The sequence below is a fragment of the Xylaria bambusicola genome (genome assembly GCF_022495145.1).
Source record: "Xylaria bambusicola strain CBS 139988 unplaced genomic scaffold F5B22scaffold_23, whole genome shotgun sequence".
Lineage (NCBI taxonomy): Eukaryota > Fungi > Ascomycota > Sordariomycetes > Xylariales > Xylariaceae > Xylaria > Xylaria bambusicola.
The window spans coordinates 283,336-301,793 of NW_025953576.1; the positions used below are offsets into that span (position 1 = coordinate 283,336).

Genomic DNA, 18,458 nt, shown 5'->3' on the forward strand with positions numbered 1-18,458 from the left:
CAACTAGATATCCACAAGACTTAAGCATAAGCCGAGGCAGTCTGACCCCAAATATTTCATATAGCCAAATATAGACAGACATACACTCTCCATCTACCAAACTTGATCTCATTCAATCATGTATCCTCCCAAACCACAGTCTAACTGTCATCATAAATACACAAACACTATAACGAGAACAGAGTCCAGAGATTACGAATCACGAATGAACCAAAAATCATGCATAATATAAGTTAGCTAAATGGATAAAATTCCACGCTACATGGCTTGAAGCTTAAAAGGTCATGACTATATGTACTAAGAGGTATCATAATAATGGATAAAACCAGAGCCAGCCGAAGGGAAACCGAGGTGAAATGCAACGGCAGCTTATCAAACCAACGGAAGTAATAAAATAAAACCCCAGCCATATTCCATCACATCTCAGCAAAGGTGATTTACAGAGAGGAGCAAAATACCATTTAAATCCCTTCTTGTATCATAATAATCTGAAGCAAACGATTGTCGCTAAACAGTCGTCTCGGTTTGTTTGCGCTCCGTCGTCTCACTAGACTCCGAGGTATCCTGCTCTTTTATATTCTGTTGTTGCTGTTGTTGTTGTTGTTGTTGTATACCATTTTCGCCCTGACTACCGACCTCATCGTCAGGAGTTCTGCCGTTCGCTGCCGGCAGTGGAGTCGACACAGCCGCGTCCACGGGACGGTTCTCCTTATTACCATCTGCGCTGCGTCGCTTCTGCTGTCCGTTTTTATTCGCCTTGCCAATTATCTCCATATCTCCCATGTCCACAACCTGGCTGCGATTGACCTCGCTCATGGCCTTGCGGATTCGTTCTCGACGCGCTTTGCCACGGAGCCGACTCTGCGGTGCAGCGCCATCCACCCAACGCACGCTGAGGATCATAAAACTAAGGCCGTCGTGTAGAGACTTCCGACCGTTGTAGGTGCCGCCGAACTCGCGGCTTTGTATGCCGTATCGTGTAGAGCTAGCATACTTCTCGAGTGGCGGGAGAATGAGCAGAGTTACATGCAGGTCGCGATCCGCAGGTACATGGATCGGTCCTGATGCAGGGACCGAATTGAGTACTTCTAAATGTTGTTCCACTGGTAGAATGCGCTGCTTAGACTTGGACGTTGGTTTCTGAAGTTCAAGCAAGTCTACATCTATATCGTCCGACCATTCTCCACGAATCCACCCAGCATGAATACATGCCGCCACCACATCCGAGTCGTCTGTGTAAACATCCGTGCCCCATACTGCCCGACGAGTGGTAATTTCTTCCCGGGCCGACGGAGTCAAGTGAACCCGTGGTATCTTAACGGTGAGAGACGAATTCTCGTTATCCTTGATCATGTCCATAGGCAGAGGCCGGGGCGTCGTCGAATAACCGAATCTAGTATGTGATGACTCTAACTTGGCGGGCTTTAACAAGACACTATACACAACATCGCCTAGATGTTTGCGAGGGCGATCGGCCACGCTATCAAGCACGACCTGCGATGAAACCTTCTGCTTCGGTTTCGGAATTATAGTAGGGCCAGGTGGAGGCTGTTTGGCGGTAGAGTTGGGGTTTGACCTTGGTGGTTGGTGATGATGATGTGTGAAAGCGTAATCTCTGTTAGTAGGCGATGGGATAGGGGTCGTCGACTTTAGGTTCTTGAGCGAACCACCTATCCCTTGCAGTGGCGAAGATGTCCGCTCAGGTACGTGGTGGTGATGGTGGTGGTGACTAATGACCACTAGATTAGTAAATTGGAGCATACTTTGGAAGAGGGGCGGGGGGTTTGGGAACTATCAGACATACTGGTGATGGTGATGGTGGGCATGCGTTTTGGCACGCTTTGTTCTCCCAACGGGGGTTGCTCGGCCGTTGCTATCCTCCTCGCCTTTCACATCTTCCTCTTTAGGCTTCCCGCGTTTCCTGCGCGGCTTCGTGGAAGGTTCACTAGTCGGTTCTTGGTGAGGTGGCTCGACATCGTCGCGTCGAATGCTAGGATTAGAAAAGGGTACTTGGGCACCGGACGGACCCGGGCTAGAGACGCCAATGCCGCGTACACCGCTTCCAATGCCAGAAAACATGCGGCCAAACTCACTTTTAATCCCAGGCTCCCCTGCTGGCCCTTGCAACAGGGGTTGCGCCCCTTGAACTGCCTGTGGCAATGGCGAGAGTCGCCCTTTACGGTTGATTTCCTGCACCCCCAGAAGCCCTCTCTGCGGACCTGTATGGGAGGGACCATCATCGATAGGCCGAGGTCGCCCGGCTTCGAAGGCAGCAGCGCCGGGACCACCATTATACGCAACTGATGGTGGAGGGGGGCCTTCCTCATTTGAGCGACCTCCTGGTGGCGGTCCACGTTGCTGTTGGTGCTGAGCATGCAATGGGGCGAATCGAAGTCTATCTGGTGACTCAAACGGATGACCTGGAGGAGGCCCAGGCTGAGTTTGGGGATTAGCGTGATGCGGCGGCTGGCCGGTGGGAGGAGGAGGAGGGAAGCGTTCGGGCGGTGGTTGATGTGCGTAGGCAGGATGGTTGCCGTATGGGGGCGCAGTTGTCGATGGGAACTCGCCTGGGCGGTGTGCAGGATAAGGCTGACCGTACACATCTCTCGGCGGCTGCTCATATCCAGGCCGCTGCCAGGCATGTGGGTCACGAGGGTCAGGCCGGCCATAATGTGCTGGAGGTGGTTGTCGAGACGAGGGTTGGGGGGGATGCTCCCCAAGATGTTGCCCAGGAGGGCGCGTTGGATCTGATGATGTTCGTTCCCGTTGCGCACGCTGTAATTCTATCTCGCGGTCCCGCTCCCTCTCTCGATCTCGTTCCATACGCTCTCTGTCCAACATGTGCGGCCGTTGCTCCTCATAGAGCATGCGTTCTCTATCGCGTCGTTCCCGCTCCCGCTCCCTCTCCCTTAGTTCCGCTTCTCTGTATTCACGTTCCCTGTACTCGCGCTCTCGCTCGGCCGCTAGACGATGTTGTTCTTCGTAGGGCATTGGCCGCGGCGGCCCTCGCTCGGGGTTGTATTCTACAACCCCCGGACGTCCTTCTTCATGCGGCGCATACATAGCATCCCCATGTGAAGGTGGTGGGCCACGGCCCATCTCTGCGGGTCTCGGTGCCATACCATGGTATGAGCGTGGTTGACTACTGGGCCGAGGAGGCACACTAGCAGCGTTTACACGAGCCGCACTTTCCCTCCTGCTGTCTTCAGTAGTCGGCATAGGTGGGGGTCTTTGCTGGTAGGCCTGAGGCGTACCATACCTAGACAATTCAGGCGTCCCATAAACGCCCCGAGGCGGAGAACCAGCGGTACTCCCTCTGTGATCGCGTCCATCAAACGGTGGTCGTCCCTGATCTGGTGTCTGTGGCCGACGCTGATTGAATGGGTTGTAATCAGCGGCATTCTGCATCCGTGGTGATGCATGGACGGAGCTAGCATATGCGGGACCTGAAACAGCGGACGTGGTGGCAGGAGGTGGATAAGGCGGCGCATGACTAGGTGTAGGCTCGCGAGGCGCAGGCGGAGGGCCACCGAGCATAGATGAGATAGACATACTTCCACCAGGATTGGCTGTCCTAGCGATAGAATTAAGAGCAGGCAATTCTCGTCCCGAAGGAAACGCACTAGGAGGGCCAAGGTTCACGGGGGGTGGGCGGGGACCGGGTGGGCCGCCGTAGGGCCCCATTTGATGCGGCGGTGGAGGCTGCTGCTGGGGCGGATGTTGAGGGTGCTGTTGAGGCGGCGACGGCGGTGGCATGGCACGATGAATGGGCGGATTGTTTACAGAAGACGAGCTTGGGTGACGCGCATGAGCTTGGGCAGGATGAGACGTAGGCTCGGCAGCGGTGTACGGAGGCGGAGGTCTTGAGTGAGAGTGGGAAGAATAGAAGGGGTTCGCGTCGGAGGGACGTCGTTGGTGTTCTGCGTAAGCCGTTGCAGGGCTCGTGGTAGTAGGAGCTGGGCGGGAAGAGTATGATGAAGAAGTTGCTGTCGGGCCCGAGGAGGCGGGAGTAGGCGCAAAAGGTGAGCGCGTAAAGGACGGTGATGCGGCATTATTACGGGCGAAAGGGATCTGTGGTGGTTGTCTCGAGTCCATGGTGTATGTTTGTAGCACGGTATGTTTGCCTAGACAATATCTCTTTCTCGGTATACTTCATAACACTACAAGAACACGTACGTCGTAGCTTGCACCTCTGCAGACAGATGTAGACAAGTGAGTCGAGCTCAAAGTGAGGCGTCGCGCCGTGCCGTGCCGAGTCGAGCTAGGTCAACCGAGAGACTTAGGATGAGAAGGGAGAGGCGCGAAGCAAGTCGTTAATACTGCCATGCAAGGAACTTCGCATATCGAATGGGCTGCAAGTGGGCGTCAGAAGCGTACCAACAGCGTTGGCAATAGAGACGGCGTCGACGAGAATAGAGAAAGATAGCGGGTTTCGAATCGTATGCGCTCGGTATTCTCCCAGCGTGGATCTCTGTCGGCAAAGAAAAGGAGGATGTTATGAATGTTGAGGCATAACAGATGTGAGACAGACAGGCAAACGGACCAGGCGCAGCGAGATCAGAGTTTGGGCGTCAGAATAATCGGTAAGGTTCCTATGTAAAGGAGTATTGAGAGAGTTGGACAGCGGCGCTTGGACTGTGATAAATGTGGACGCTAGATCTGCAGACGTAGGTGCCAGTGAACTATTATTGCAGTAGGTCGAAGGCTATACCGATGGAGACGCAGTAGGTTTGAAGATGCGGTCGACGAGGCCCACGACCGCGACCCGCTGTAGGTATTCTTGGGTGCTCTCTTCACAACAACGGCGATGGGATGGGTAGATCGGTTAGGCGTGATGTGTAGAGGCGGGCACTGCCTACTCGGTATGTACTTAGGCAGGCAGGCTATCTAGGCAATGTTGAATATGTGTAGGAGTGCGTGAGGGAGGGAGCGAGGGAGGGAGTGAGTGAGGTGGAGGTTCGGAGCGGTTGGTGTGGTTTGGATTGGTGTGCGTAGTATTTTGGATGATGCGGACGGGAGATGAGAAAAGCATGGTATGGATCAGCTAGCGATGATTTATTTTTCTTCGGGTCAAAAGCTCGGGGCCTGGTCACCTACCCAAGCAAGCCGTCAAGCATCATACCGGTACCTACCCCAACATTAGCGCCCAGTAGCTGGCCTACCTGCAGGAGGTACCGCTGCAGTACCGCCACCGACACGCTCTGGTACACATGCACGCTGTCTGTAGGCACGCGGTACGTCGACAGTACGCATCAATGCATATCTCAGTACCTGCCAATGAGAGTACCTTAGTGGCAGGTAGAATGCACTAGCCTGCACACTACCTAGCCTAACCTTCAGCAAGAGGATGAACATTTAGAGGCTCCATAAGCATGTACCTAGGTCTAGTACTGGTCAAGGTACTTTCAATTTTATCTTCAGATGGCCTATCAATCTACATATATCTACTACTGTAGGTATGTAGGTAGGTAGGTACTATGTAAGCAGGTGTCTATTCGCATCGATACCTACTTCTAAGTACCTATCTACCTATATAAGTATGTACTTGCTTACTTACATAGGCATGAGTAGGCGAGCACTAAGCTGAGTAAGTTGGTATGTCCATGTTACGTAGGAGGTAGGTCATAGTACTCACCCACTTACAGCAGCGTGTGAATAGGTACCCGGGTATATACTTTAGTGCACCCGTAGCAGTACATATGTACCTAGGGTATGCATGTCGCCAGTCAGGCTCGACAGGGTGGTAGCGGCAGTGTAAATGTACTACTGAATGTAAAGTATATGTAGGTACCTACCTACCTCTGTAAGGAGGTATTGGAAATGTAGCAGCAGCAGCAACAACACGCAGCAGCACAAGTTTCACAGCTTCCTGCAGTTCCTCATCACCCCTGTCGCCCACCCCTGTCTCTCCAAATCCCTAATCGCCCTGATCCCTGCTCCCTGGGCCAGACTGCTCCCTTACCCCTGTCACTTAGCTCTTGACCCTGGCTCCAAGCCCGCACCTTTTCCTTCCTGCCTGCCTGTCGCCTTTTGCCCTGTTTCTCCACGCCAAACCCCATAAGTAGTGCACGGCTAGCCAGCGCTAATGTCCTCAACAGGTAAATAATTGGAACTGTCAATTGCCAATTCACAATTGACCTCTGGCTGATCGCCTTTCTTCCATTTCAACATTTCTGCATATCTGTCAAGGGTGAATTGGAGACATGCAAGAGTCCAAATACCAAGTACTGGATATTCTATATGAACACAGAAAGGTATAAAAAGTGAGAGGTAGATGCCGAGGGAGATATAGATACCTACTCAGGGAAACCTCTTTTTAGCACCACATACTTAGTAGATACACTACTTGATTGGCCTCACAAGATAAGAGCGTAGGTATCATCCCTCACTCCAGTGCCCAACCGCGAACCGATGGGCCAGTCTTGGATCCCCAGACCTGTTGCGGGAACATGTCGCTATCGTGGTTCGACAGGTGAAACACACAATCGAATAAGGCCACGGTCTATGTCTCGAACTGAGCTTGTGCTGTCACCCTCGGTGCGTCGTGGATTCGTGGATGAACGCCTCCTCGTCCTCGCCGAATTGGGGTCAGGCCAACCGGCCACTCAACCCAGCATCAAACAATGGCGCCATCATGAAATGCGCCGCGAGAACAACTATGTAGGTAGGTGAACAAGGTGTTTGCCCATATTGAGTTCCTGAGGTCCCATATCCCCAAGCTCTGCGTGCGGTATTATACTACCAGTACCTACTGGTCTACCTACCTACCTTGTATTCAGACTTAGGTACCTTCCGACTCGTCATGCGTGATACAAGTCCTACTACACCCGCTTGCTTGGGTAGGATTCGCGACAGGGACTTCCGAATTTATACATCTACCCGAACACATTTCTTCTGCCATGCTACGTTGATGTGTATCCATCAAAGTACCATACATGGCTACCGCATTCATCTCTATGCAGGACACCATGGGAAATATATATAAGTAGGCTGGTATGCCCACAGAAGAAGAGTGGCGGCGGGCTTCTCTTGGGCTTTGGGGAGGGGGGCCGAGTCTGGATCATTGTCGTCGTTCGTTTGTATACGGGTGCAACCCCCAACGGCACATCCTACCTACTTACTGTACCTGGTGCAGTGTCTTGTGCGTCTCGTCTCGATCTACCACATATCGGTGCCCAAAACCCAAGATCCACGGCCCAAGCCGCTCACTACTAGGTACCGCCACTGCAAATCGCCTCCATCTACTACTCAAGTTCGGTGGCTGCCCGCATGTCGCGACTTCGGGCCGCATTGTGTCGTTCATGACAGGAGTCTGCGAGAAAGCTGGTGGACGACAGACGCAAGCACACGTCCCTGCGGGCTTTGCATACAAAGTCCACATGTAGTGTTGCTGCGGACGAGTCGACCTGCATTGCCGTTGTCATGTGCACTGCCTACCTAGCTCGACAGCGAGGAGCAGCATGATGCGCCCGAGGACAGGCCGCGTATACTCGGTAAGACGACAGCGCAAGAGCCAAAGTCAAATACCCAGGTACGGCGTAGATCACGACGTCTCACAGAACCCCTCCTTCCACGGACTGTAGATACAATACGCCTCGGGGCATAAGAAAGGAATACCTGGGGGGGAGAACTTCATGTCTGCAGCTTGACGAGGATGCCATGTTATTTCCAGAGTGCGACACCCAAATCATTGTTACCGATCAGGCTAGGCACCGCCATATTTGTGCTTAGAATATTGAAAAAAAAAAAAAAAAAAAGGTCCATTTTCAGGAACGGTAAGATAAACGCCACAGACATGGATCATCCCAGACATGCATAGTACCTAGGTACCCTGGTATCCGTCATCTTCCCTTGAGATTGGTTGTACTCATGTGAAGACAACGATGCAGATGCCCGCCCGAATTTGCGTCCACTTCGTCTCCATTCCCGACTGCAAGTAGGTAAGACACAAGCATGGACAGGGTGAATAAGCTAGTTACCTATTGGGATATGCTATGCTACACGTGTTGAACGAATGCCCGACTCCTCCTTCACCGAGATGCGAGCGTTTGTCTTTCAGTCCAGATGAGACACTGGCGGAAAAGAGGAGAGGAAACAGATGCAGTACGCCCACATCTCAATACCTACCACCCGAGTACGATCGGCATGTCTTGAGTTGCTTGCTGTATGTATGTAGTACACGCCAAGGTAGCGGTGGCCGGGTTTCTGTCGTCAAGCAGCCATCGCAAGGACAGCACAATGGGAGCATAGCATAGCCAAACGAACTGTTTCCCATGACGAATGGGGATCTGCTTTCATGCAGCTCGACGCAGGGATCTAGATGTATACCACTACAAGCTGGCATGCGAACCCCTGCCACTCGCGATGCCAACACCACCACCACCAGCGCACACGCCTCCTCTTCCCACGATGGATCATGACGAATGACCAGCGTAGGTGGCTATGGGGGAAAACCGCATCACCCATCATGAAACAGCCTGCGCAACTACCTATTGGATCCAACTCCGCCGACCGACGGACTACCACCCTTGAACCCCCAAGGTAGGTATACTACCTACTTACTACTAAGTACCTACACTATGTATTTATATATATATATATATAGGTATATATAAGCTGAATCCATCAACCATCCTTCTCCAGGTACTATGTCCCCCATACATTTATTTCATTGGACAGCAATTCTCGTCGTTTCGCCTGTCTCTCTCCATCGTCACCTGCATCGCTGACCGACTTTTTGCGCTCTCAGGCCCCTTACTTGATTAACGTAGGTTTCTCGGCATTGGATCGTTACCTTTTTTTTTTTTTCTTTTTTCCTCTTAACAAGCTTGCCAATTTGTCTTTACTCGTCTTCTAGGCTTTAGCGAACACAGTCATTGACATAATTGTGCTGCTGACTCTTTAATTCGATCTATAGTACGCCTACTCTTAGTCATGCTAAGTGGGTGTATTTTGCATTCCCACAATTGTTAGTATATACCGCTGTATATTTCTCCAACACTTCCATGTCTGGACCGCGACAAGTTTATAGTAGTTACGTAGATATCTTATAAGGCATATTTGTTCCCACTTGTACCACCGATATACCCTGGGCATTTATGTGAAAACGAGGTGCCAAGAACAGTTATATAGTGGACATCTCACCATGAGGCTCCTTTGACCTTAGCAACTGTGTAGATATGTTGACTAAAGTACACTATTCTAGGACTTGTTTTGGAGTGATAGGAGAACAGGACTTTGGCTTAACTAATGTTGTGAACGGCTTATACATTCGTTCAGTGTAGCTTAGTGTGCTTTGCTTGTCCCCCTATATTATCTATCTATCACTACCATCAAGCGCAATTCGGTCAAGCTTAGTCTTTTCATAACTCAACACACCATGGAAATACCGGGCAGCAGACTGGTGAATGCATTAATAGAAAGTGGGAGTTAAAGAAGGGCTTGTAGATTTATGGCGTAAGAGAGAATTGCTGCAAGTGCGACTACAGCAAATATATCGTAGATCTCACATAATACTGATGGTGCAGTACAAATAGCTGTTAAATTAGGAGCTGCCGTTACGGCTTGAATACTAATATTTATCAACATGCGTGAATGTTGCCGGCGGTGCCAAAAGTTAGAGTAGTCCATGAATTAAGAAAACTGCAGCCAACATCGCCACCATAAACAACACTAGCAATATTAATATCATGACACCGTGCCTCATGGACGAGAAGCATAGCTAGAGCGTTTCTATTATTAGCTATGTGTACGTTTAAATATATACCTCCCTCCCACCTTTTTATTCGAATTTGCACTAGGAGCCCTTGGCCAGTGCTAAGTGGTGGTCATAAAAGTCCATAGGCGACAACTTCGCGGATAGAGGCAGTGGCCCGTTCGCCTCCTTTTCGGACACATGTTTTCGTCTTTGCTGCCCTAGTCACAAGAGGACCCATGAGACCTCTGGAAAGCGTACAGCGTGAGGCGATTATGAAAGTTGTCTGCATTAACAGTAAGTGGATTGGAGGGCCTCGGTGGTGTAGGCAATTATCTTGTGTATCCAACACTGCTTAATATAGGAGATTTAGACAAGGTTCGAAGGCCACGCAGTTGATGGATGCTAGACTAGCACTCTGAACCGAATTCTTTGGATTGGAGAAGACGCGCGAAATTGAACTACCACAATTTTAGATTCCTGAGCTACTATAGTCACCCCAGCTTGTACCAGAGTCGTTATTGTTTCGTGCTCGAGAGGTATAGCGGTGGCGAGCCTGGATTTTCACACTATCAAAACTGATGTGTGCCGAAGATGAGACTTATACATTGGTTCTCTGTTTGATTTCATCAATCAATCAAACAGAATACTGAAGAATGATAGGTAGGTAAATTCAACTAAGCAGCTAACTATTTATTCGTAATGAACAAGATATATATCCAGTACAATCGAGGGGTATGAAACATGCAACGATACCAGGAGCATACTAATAAAACCCAGCGTCTTCGTAATGGGCAAACTATTATAAGATACCGATATATCTTTTACTAATCTATTTCCTTATATATGCTATATCTAGGCAGATAGATATTCATCATGTAATTTCTAACAGCTTGCCCTTACTATGTACCCATAGGCGCTAATGCAGGGAGGGCATCTATCCTCAGCGATATGGAATCGAAATATGCAACATCACCGCCTCAGCTTACTGAAAACACACAAGCCAGCAGTAGGTACTTACATAAAGGACATGGTCTACTTATCTTTGAGCCAGCATATAAGGGAGCCAGATATCGCAAATATCTTCCTGTGATGTAAGAGATATGGACATATATATATCTTAATATCACGGTAGGTGAACATACACTTGTAGTGTTGGTTCTAATAGTACTAGGTATGTAGCTTAGAGTATGTCTAGGTACATATGTACCTTAGGTATATTTACAATCGTGGATATATCATAGCAACACGCGCCTTCCTACAGTTTTATTACCCGACACCTCCTTCCCTAAGTGAAATGGGTATGGGTACGGTGAGGGCAGGCACATGTCACTTGTTGAGCTGGCAGGTGCCTTTGCCATACATGTCGTGATGTATCTCTACAGCTAGTTCTCTCGGTGCCTGCCTCTGCCATACAATCTCGATACTCCCATCTCTGCCTCCTCTACCAAGTCACCTTTTCTTCGTCTTTCTACTCCAATACCACTACATCACCGGCAATAACACCACCACTGGACAGGTCAACCTCACCTCCAAGTACTTCATCTATTACCATTCCAAGCCCAATTATCAGGAGTCATGTCGTCTCCTCCAGACGTGCCACCACCTGCCGGATCAGCCCTCCTAGGCATCACTCACCCTGCACCCCTCTCACTGGAAGCTAACCACCCCATCCGAGATGGAATGCCCTTCAAGAAGATGTATCAGCTGAGAGAGGAAGTCAGAAAAGCCTGTGCAAATTTGGTCATGGCCGAGACCCTCTTGGCCAATGCCCGAAGCGATCCCAATTATCCGCCAGAGGCCATGGAGATCCTTCTATCTGACTGGAGGTTCAAGACTGCGGAACTCACCAGCTTGCAGAAAAAACTTGCGCCTATGGAAATCAACTTCCATAAGGCTCAACCCCAGCAGAAAGGCCTCGTCCGACAAGCCGTTGCCTTTCCCCAGCCCACCAAAAACCAAATGACAGATGGAAGGTACGTCCACCGAGGCCCATTACAATGATTTGCGATTTTGGAATCATATAGTACTAGGCATTTATCTCAGTGGTTATAACTACAACGATAGTAGTGTATATCCATGAAATAGTATAGTCGTGGATGCACTGCTAACCTCCTTCTTAATTATAGTGAACCCCAAATACATCCATCTAAACAGTCTCTTATTGCCAAGAAATCAACAACAATGAATGCCGACCCGCCTGAGGTCGATTCGTCACCAGGAGCGTGTGCACTCGCTACTAACGAGTGCCAATACGACCACCTCGATAAGCTCCGTCACCAGTATGCTCGTCCCTTCGAGCTCTTCTGTGAAGAAATGGATAGTATTGGTGATAGCTGCTTGACTGGGATATGTTTAGCGCTGCCGGACATGCCTTGGTCTATTGCTGTTTCGAGGCTGGCCTTTCTCTTGAAGTCCACGTTGGATTCCCATGGCAACCAGCCATCTGATACCAAGTATCTGTCGGCCAGTACAACAATTGGCTGCGAAAAACATGCGTGCCATATTCGCCTAGCTGAACTCATGACAATTCGAAACTGGCGAGACTTCATGGGCTGGGCGCATCACCACAGCCATCTCATCAATCTATGTGGCCAGCGAAGTTGCATTAACCTGAAGCACATGTGTCTCGAACCAATAGATTGTATGGCGAGCCGTAACAAGTGTCGAGCAGACTCAAAAGGTCTTGCTGAAACCGCTCGTTCTCCGCTAGAGTGCAAATCTTCTGGTTGTTGGCCTGCATGCCTTCCTCAACACTCAGCCGCCAACATCTTACATTCTGTTGCCATTGAATTCGCAGCACTCCATCGTGTCTCCTTTGGGCCTGTGCCGAGCGCCGTCACGGGGAAGGGGCTATACACTCCAATTAGCGAGCATCAGCTTGGTAAATTGGTAAATGACGAAGATGCCGGACTTGCGTTTCCTTTCCACAAATCGTATGGTCATATATTTGTTAGCAAGGTGGAAGCCGGCTTCTTTGGCGATGTGGACACGCTGTTACAAATTCCCCCGATGTACACATCAGAAGAAATGCAAAGTATTCTTCAGAAGCTTCCAACGTGGACCGAGGTATCCTTTAATGGTATGCTGAGTTCTATATTCTGGTATGGAAGGAAGCGGAATATGCCATATCCTGTTCGAGGTATGTGGGTTGCAAACTACTTAAACCCTGTGTCTCCTGCATATCAGTGTCCGTTCTGCCGCGGTTTCGACAACGACTTCCACGGACGAATTATAGATTTCGAATACCTGCTTGAAGCTTTCCGCCACGTTGTATTGGCCCATAGAAATGTGTCGATTGCGCGCAAGGCTAAGTTTTTGTACGAAGAAATTCAGCAGTGTTCTTCAATCTGCGATGCATGGAAGACGCTCTTGCAGGAGAAGTACGATGCGTCCGTTGCCAGTCTTGCCAAGGGCGAAATTCCCCAAGCGGTTGCCGATCTCTGTGGATGCAAATTTGTTACAGATCCTGTGTTTGCAATAGTCTCCAAGGATGCGGAGGAAATGGAAGGAGGAGTCAAAGGCGAGCCAGAGCGTGACGACACAGCTATTGTCGCCCGTGACACGCCGTCTTGAAGTCAAAATGCCAATGACTGGATATGGAGATAAGTGTGCATGGTTAGGCGCTTTGCGTCTTCAGATACCACTACTTCTTGCTACATAATCGTTGTTAGCTACTTGGCATGCCGAAATACTGCATCTAAATGATAGGACTGGAAAAGATAAAAGTGTGACAATGAATTGAAATACTTTTTACATATCCACTAAGAGTATGCGACAGTGTCCGAGGGAAAATGTAGATGATTTATTCACTTTGGGAGTACGGCAGACGTTGCATGCATGTAAATGCCAACCAGTCGGCTCGCTTCCTCAGCCAACGTGAAGGCTCCCCAGAACAACACTTGGTACCTGGTACACCTAGCTAACCCTCACATCATATTAAGTGCACACCTATCAACACATGTATAGATGGGCTGTTCGTGCAAAGTTATACGCATTGAGAAAATATATATCTTCATCTAATGACAAATTTCCCTCCTGCCTTTTAAGCAAGAGTATGGTCCGACGGTCCAAACAGTGCGGGCCCAAGCGTGCTACACATACGATCGGATTATTGACGATTGCACTTGCCCCCGCGCTGGCGTTAATCGCTTATCTTGTCGTTTTTAAAGAATTCGCCATGGGCTGGAATTCGTGGTTGACATTGTCGACGTTGACGGCGGGTGCGGGCGCGGTGGTGGTGGATCTAAATTGGCATCCTCCACGGAATACCTCCGTGAATGACCTCGCCATGGCACTGCACGGGAGCGGTGTTTACGGTTTTATTTTCAACTCGTCGCATACCCCCGATGAACAGTATGGGACGTATAATTGGTGCAATATGCCCCATGTGCGTAGGGCCGAGTATAAGAGGGCTGCGAAGGAATATGAATTGAGATATGTTGAGGTGGTGAGTTACTGATCGCTTCTTCTTTTGTCTTGACTACTCTTTCTAGCCCTTTTCATGCTATTGTCTTCACTGCATCGAGCGTCGTTGGTCTCTTGGCTATCTTGTACAAATTAAGGAGCGAGAGTGCATTGCTTGATATGACAAGGCGAATTACACGGAAGATATTGCTGTAATATAACAGGAGCTAATGGTTCCATCAGATCCAAAGACACCACAAACGAACGCCCTACGCTAGCAATGCATTCCCCGTGGAATCGTACCACTGGGACTGCGACGACCAAGGGCTCTACTACTACGGCGCGCCCTTTCCCAGCAACAACACCGATGTCAAAAACACCAAGCGTCCCGCGCCGGGCTTCTGGAAAGGCTTCACTTCTCCCGTGAACCCATTTATCCCCTCGGGATGGATCGGCACATGCCAGTTCCCGCAGATCACGAGCCCCGGCCTCGAGGACTCGTACGTGCACGGCGAGGACCTATACGGCGTGTACCACGAACTCCTGGGTTTCCTGCCCGCTCGCTCGGACGACGCTGACGCCTGGCGTGACAAAGTGACCTACCGCGTCACGAACAACGTCATCACGAGCCAGGTCGCGGGCATGCTGATCGGGGGGACATGGCGCACGACGAATCCTATCCCGCTGCGCATCGCTGCCGCGGGCATCGACAGTCTCGAACCACAGTACCCCTGTGCCACGGGCAGCAAACTGTTCAACACCATCAAGTCCGATGCGGCGTGGCAGACCCATCTCGACGCCGCGAGGGATGTCTACGCTGTTCTAGATGATATCTCCGGCGTGCCGCCGACAGATGCTGGTTTCCATGTTAGTTTCGATCATTACTTTGATAATCTGTCCGCGCGCCAGTGCCACGCGAAGCCGTTGCCGTGTAAACTCTCCACAGAAGGAAACACTTCTTCGTGCGTCGACCAAGCGCTCGCGGATACAGTGTACCGTCTCGGTCAATGGGAGTACTCGCGGATGTACCGCGATGCGCCGACGTCGCTGGCTGCGTCCGTCGCGTCGTACGGGGTATGGATCGCGGAGCTAGCGGCGAATTTACGCGCTGTTATTACCTCTGGTGATGATGATGACGATGAAAAGTCGCTTTTGTATAGGCACAATGTGGCGCATGATGGGTCTGTTAGTCGCGTGTTGAGTATTCTGCAGATCGAGGTCATGGTGTGGCCGGGGATGGGGAGTGAGGTTGTTTTCGAGCTTTATGAACGACGAGGAAGAAATTTGATGGAGCGAGAGGAGGAGAAGGAGAGGAAGGACGATTCGAGTTCGGGATATTATGTGCGGGTGTTGTTTGGTGGACAGGTCCTTCGGTCTTCGAATCCGAGTCTGGGGGTCATGGATATGCTGCCGGTTGAGACGTTGTTGGCGTACTTTGATGGGCTAGTTGGTGAGAATGCTAGTCTTGTGGTGGATAAGTGTAATGGGAGTGCTTAACGTGTTGGGATTTATAAGGGGGTTGGTTAATTAGTTGGTTATTGAGGTCTAGTTACTACAATATTCACGAGTAATAGTAATGATAAAAGAGCAGAATGTAATCCAATGAACACCCCACGTCGTCATTATCATTATTCTCGTTGCTCATTGCTATATGCTCTCTTCTAACTGCTTTTTAATATCCCGCTCTGCATCATTCCACCGACCTGCCTGCAGAGCATCTAGTTTTCTCAATTTACTTAAATAGAGATTGGGATCATCCGCTTGCCCATCGTTTTGGGCGTTAGATTGAAGCTTGCGCAATGCCAATGTATATTCGAGAAGGGCCTCATACGGCCATTTAATGTCTTCGAAATCCTCAAGCAAGTCTTTAATAAAGTCGATCTGCTGTTCTAGATGAGACATCTTCTGCTCCGCTGTCAAGTTGGGCACGATGGTGGGAGTTCCTCCAAACGGGGTAACCTGAGATACGAGATTCCGGTGATAGTACCATAAGCTCTGATCTTCGGGTCCCACGTTGAGGGCTTCTTGAACGAGGTTTAGCTCGGTGTTGAGAAATGTGTTGCGAGCCTTGTCGTCGGCGCTGCGTTCGTCGAGGAGTCGAAACATCAGGCGACTGCGATTATGCCAGGCCGAGAAGTTGGACAGGTCAGCCTGGATCATCTTGGTGGTGTAGGCGAACTCATCCTCGACCAGACTCCGCCCGAGCAGGTCGGCGCTTTCAAGTCTCGCGACGAGGTAGCGCCGGTAACCCCAAGCGTGGAAGTTGCGACGGTCCTTGACCAGCATCTTGGACGCGAGAGCCAGCTCGGCTTCCCAGACGCCGCTCGCGGCCGGCCTCGGTAGGCGGAGGATGGCCTGTTCGAGAATCCACTTGCGATACTTCCAGATCCAGTAACATTTGGGGAATTCGAGGAGCAGCGGGACGGTGAATGCGAGTTCGGACCGTAGGACATCCGCGTCAGCCGTAGTACCACTCTTCCCAGTTGTCGGGGAGGCGGGGCTTGGCGGGATCGCAGCCGAGGAAGAGGACGAGGAGGTGGCGGAAGAGGGATTGGTAGTGGCGCTCTGAGAGGTACTCGGCGACGCCTTCGAGGGCGATGATCCAGCCGAGGGTCTGGACAATAAGCAAGACGTTAGACAGCGGCGACGGACGTTCCATATCGTGTAGTACTCGGGGTTGAGGCGCAGGAGCTTGGAGGTGAGCTGGAAGAGCGCGGGGTCGTGGTAGGACTGGCGCTCAACCTGGGCCCGGATGGCGTCGTCGAGCTGGCGGTATTTCTGGATCTTGTCTCGGTCCTGCTTGCGCTGCTCGTCGGTACGGGCGGTACGGGCGACTCGGGCTATGCCGTGCTGGATAGCTTGTAAGCCAAGTGCATGTATGCATGTATGCTATGCAGAGGAAATAGAAAGGACAGGGGCGAAAGAGCAGAGGGAAAGTATGTATACATTATCCATATCGGCTGTACAATAAATTGTCCTTCCACATCATCGTTAAGTTGTCAGAAACTCAAGGCAGGGAAGGAAAGGGAAGGGAAGGGAAGGGGGGTGCATGTAAGTAAGCACTGGGGAGATGGACGAATATGAATGTGATGATATACATACATGTATGTATGCATGTACCTACTACTACTTATGTAGATAGGTACTTAGCGTGGCACTGAATATACCGGTGCCTATTCCCCAGATATGGATACCGCTGCAGCCTGCAGGTGGTGTATGAGGTCTAGTGTGGGCCCGTTGCTCGCAGCTTGAAGTCAAAACACATCAGCTTCAAATAATGTCCTTGCTATCAATGATATGCTCTCGTTGTTCCTCGACTTGGACAATACCGCATCCATTAGTAGGCGAGTCGAGTGTTTTGAGGGAAGAACCAAGACGTTTCAACTTTTTGTGTGACAGCTTCCCGATTGGGTTGGTCTTCACCTCTTAACATACTACCGGTACCGGTACTACAGAGTCCCAATGAACTAAGAGAGTCCATGAACAATGAATAACATACTCAACTTCAACACAGTTATCCAGTACATACGACCATTGGGATCTGGAGAACGCGGGGCCCCGTCGCCTACTGGTACTACCTCCAAAAAGGTAGATAGACGCTTCCTAATAGAATACGGTACATATGTAACAAGACCTAAAATACAAGAGGGAAGGGGAAAAAAAAGAAAGAAAAAAAATTGGTTGCATCTCTTTGATTAAGCGTGTCATCCTTAGTGCAGGGGCCATGCTACTGTAATATTGTTAGTGGTTGCATGCGGGTTCGAACAGGAGGTTTTCCTTACATCTTCTCTGTATCGTTTCAAATTGACCAAATGCCCGAAGGCAGAAATACCCCACCATAGTATTCACTATATTCCTACAGTGATTCATCCCACCAGCTGGTATAATGGGGTACACAGCTTTTAATTTAAATAACTAACTAGTTATAGTTAATTTTTTAATGTGAATTAATTTATCTTATTACGTCTTTTTGCTGTGGACCTATGAGTTCACCACACATTAAAACTCAGTCAGTTAGGTTATGAGGATAAACGTTACTAAGATCATACAAGGATGAAATAGCTACTAAAACGGCCAGAAGTACCTACATCAGGTGTTACCACTCAAATGTGTGAGCATTGTATGGCACTTGAGATATCCTTGAGGAATGCGCTCATCGTCGAGAATAAAACCGCAGGGAACGCTCGATAAAGTAGGCGTGTATCATGAGAACCATCCTTGTAGGTCTCAAGATTAAGGTTCATCATGGAATAAGTAAGGAGAGGCGGCTGTATTCGCCCATGCACATCGAGGAAAGCACCAGTTCCCATCATAAACTTATGGTCGACGTTGGGATATTTATCATCGTTTAATCTAT

At 49.9% G+C, this 18,458-nt stretch overlaps 4 protein-coding genes across 4 annotated transcripts; 2 read left to right on the plus strand and 2 right to left on the minus strand.

Moving 5' to 3' along the window:
- Nucleotides 1-507: 507 nt before the first annotated feature.
- On the minus strand, nucleotides 508-4,095 carry F5B22DRAFT_646997 (Rxt3-domain-containing protein; the record flags this gene model as incomplete). Its single annotated transcript, XM_047978805.1, has 2 exons — nucleotides 508-1,729; nucleotides 1,805-4,095. The coding sequence occupies 2 exons, from the start codon at nucleotides 4,093-4,095 to the stop codon at nucleotides 508-510; spliced, it is 3,513 nt and encodes a 1,170-aa protein (XP_047830424.1).
- Nucleotides 4,096-11,272: 7,177 nt separating this feature from the next.
- F5B22DRAFT_646998 (uncharacterized protein) lies at nucleotides 11,273-13,270 on the plus strand (the record flags this gene model as incomplete). Its single annotated transcript, XM_047978806.1, has 2 exons — nucleotides 11,273-11,670; nucleotides 11,824-13,270. 2 exons carry the CDS (start codon nucleotides 11,273-11,275, stop codon nucleotides 13,268-13,270), a joined length of 1,845 nt encoding a protein of 614 aa, XP_047830425.1.
- Nucleotides 13,271-13,874: 604 nt separating this feature from the next.
- F5B22DRAFT_646999 (histidine acid phosphatase) lies at nucleotides 13,875-15,598 on the plus strand (the record flags this gene model as incomplete). Its single annotated transcript, XM_047978807.1, has 2 exons — nucleotides 13,875-14,144; nucleotides 14,345-15,598. 2 exons carry the CDS (start codon nucleotides 13,875-13,877, stop codon nucleotides 15,596-15,598), a joined length of 1,524 nt encoding a protein of 507 aa, XP_047830426.1.
- A 150-nt stretch (nucleotides 15,599-15,748) lies between these two features.
- On the minus strand, nucleotides 15,749-17,582 carry F5B22DRAFT_636676 (uncharacterized protein; the record flags this gene model as incomplete). Its single annotated transcript, XM_047977319.1, has 2 exons — nucleotides 15,749-16,959; nucleotides 17,537-17,582. The coding sequence occupies 2 exons, from the start codon at nucleotides 17,580-17,582 to the stop codon at nucleotides 15,749-15,751; spliced, it is 1,257 nt and encodes a 418-aa protein (XP_047830427.1).
- Nucleotides 17,583-18,458: the final 876 nt, after the last annotated feature.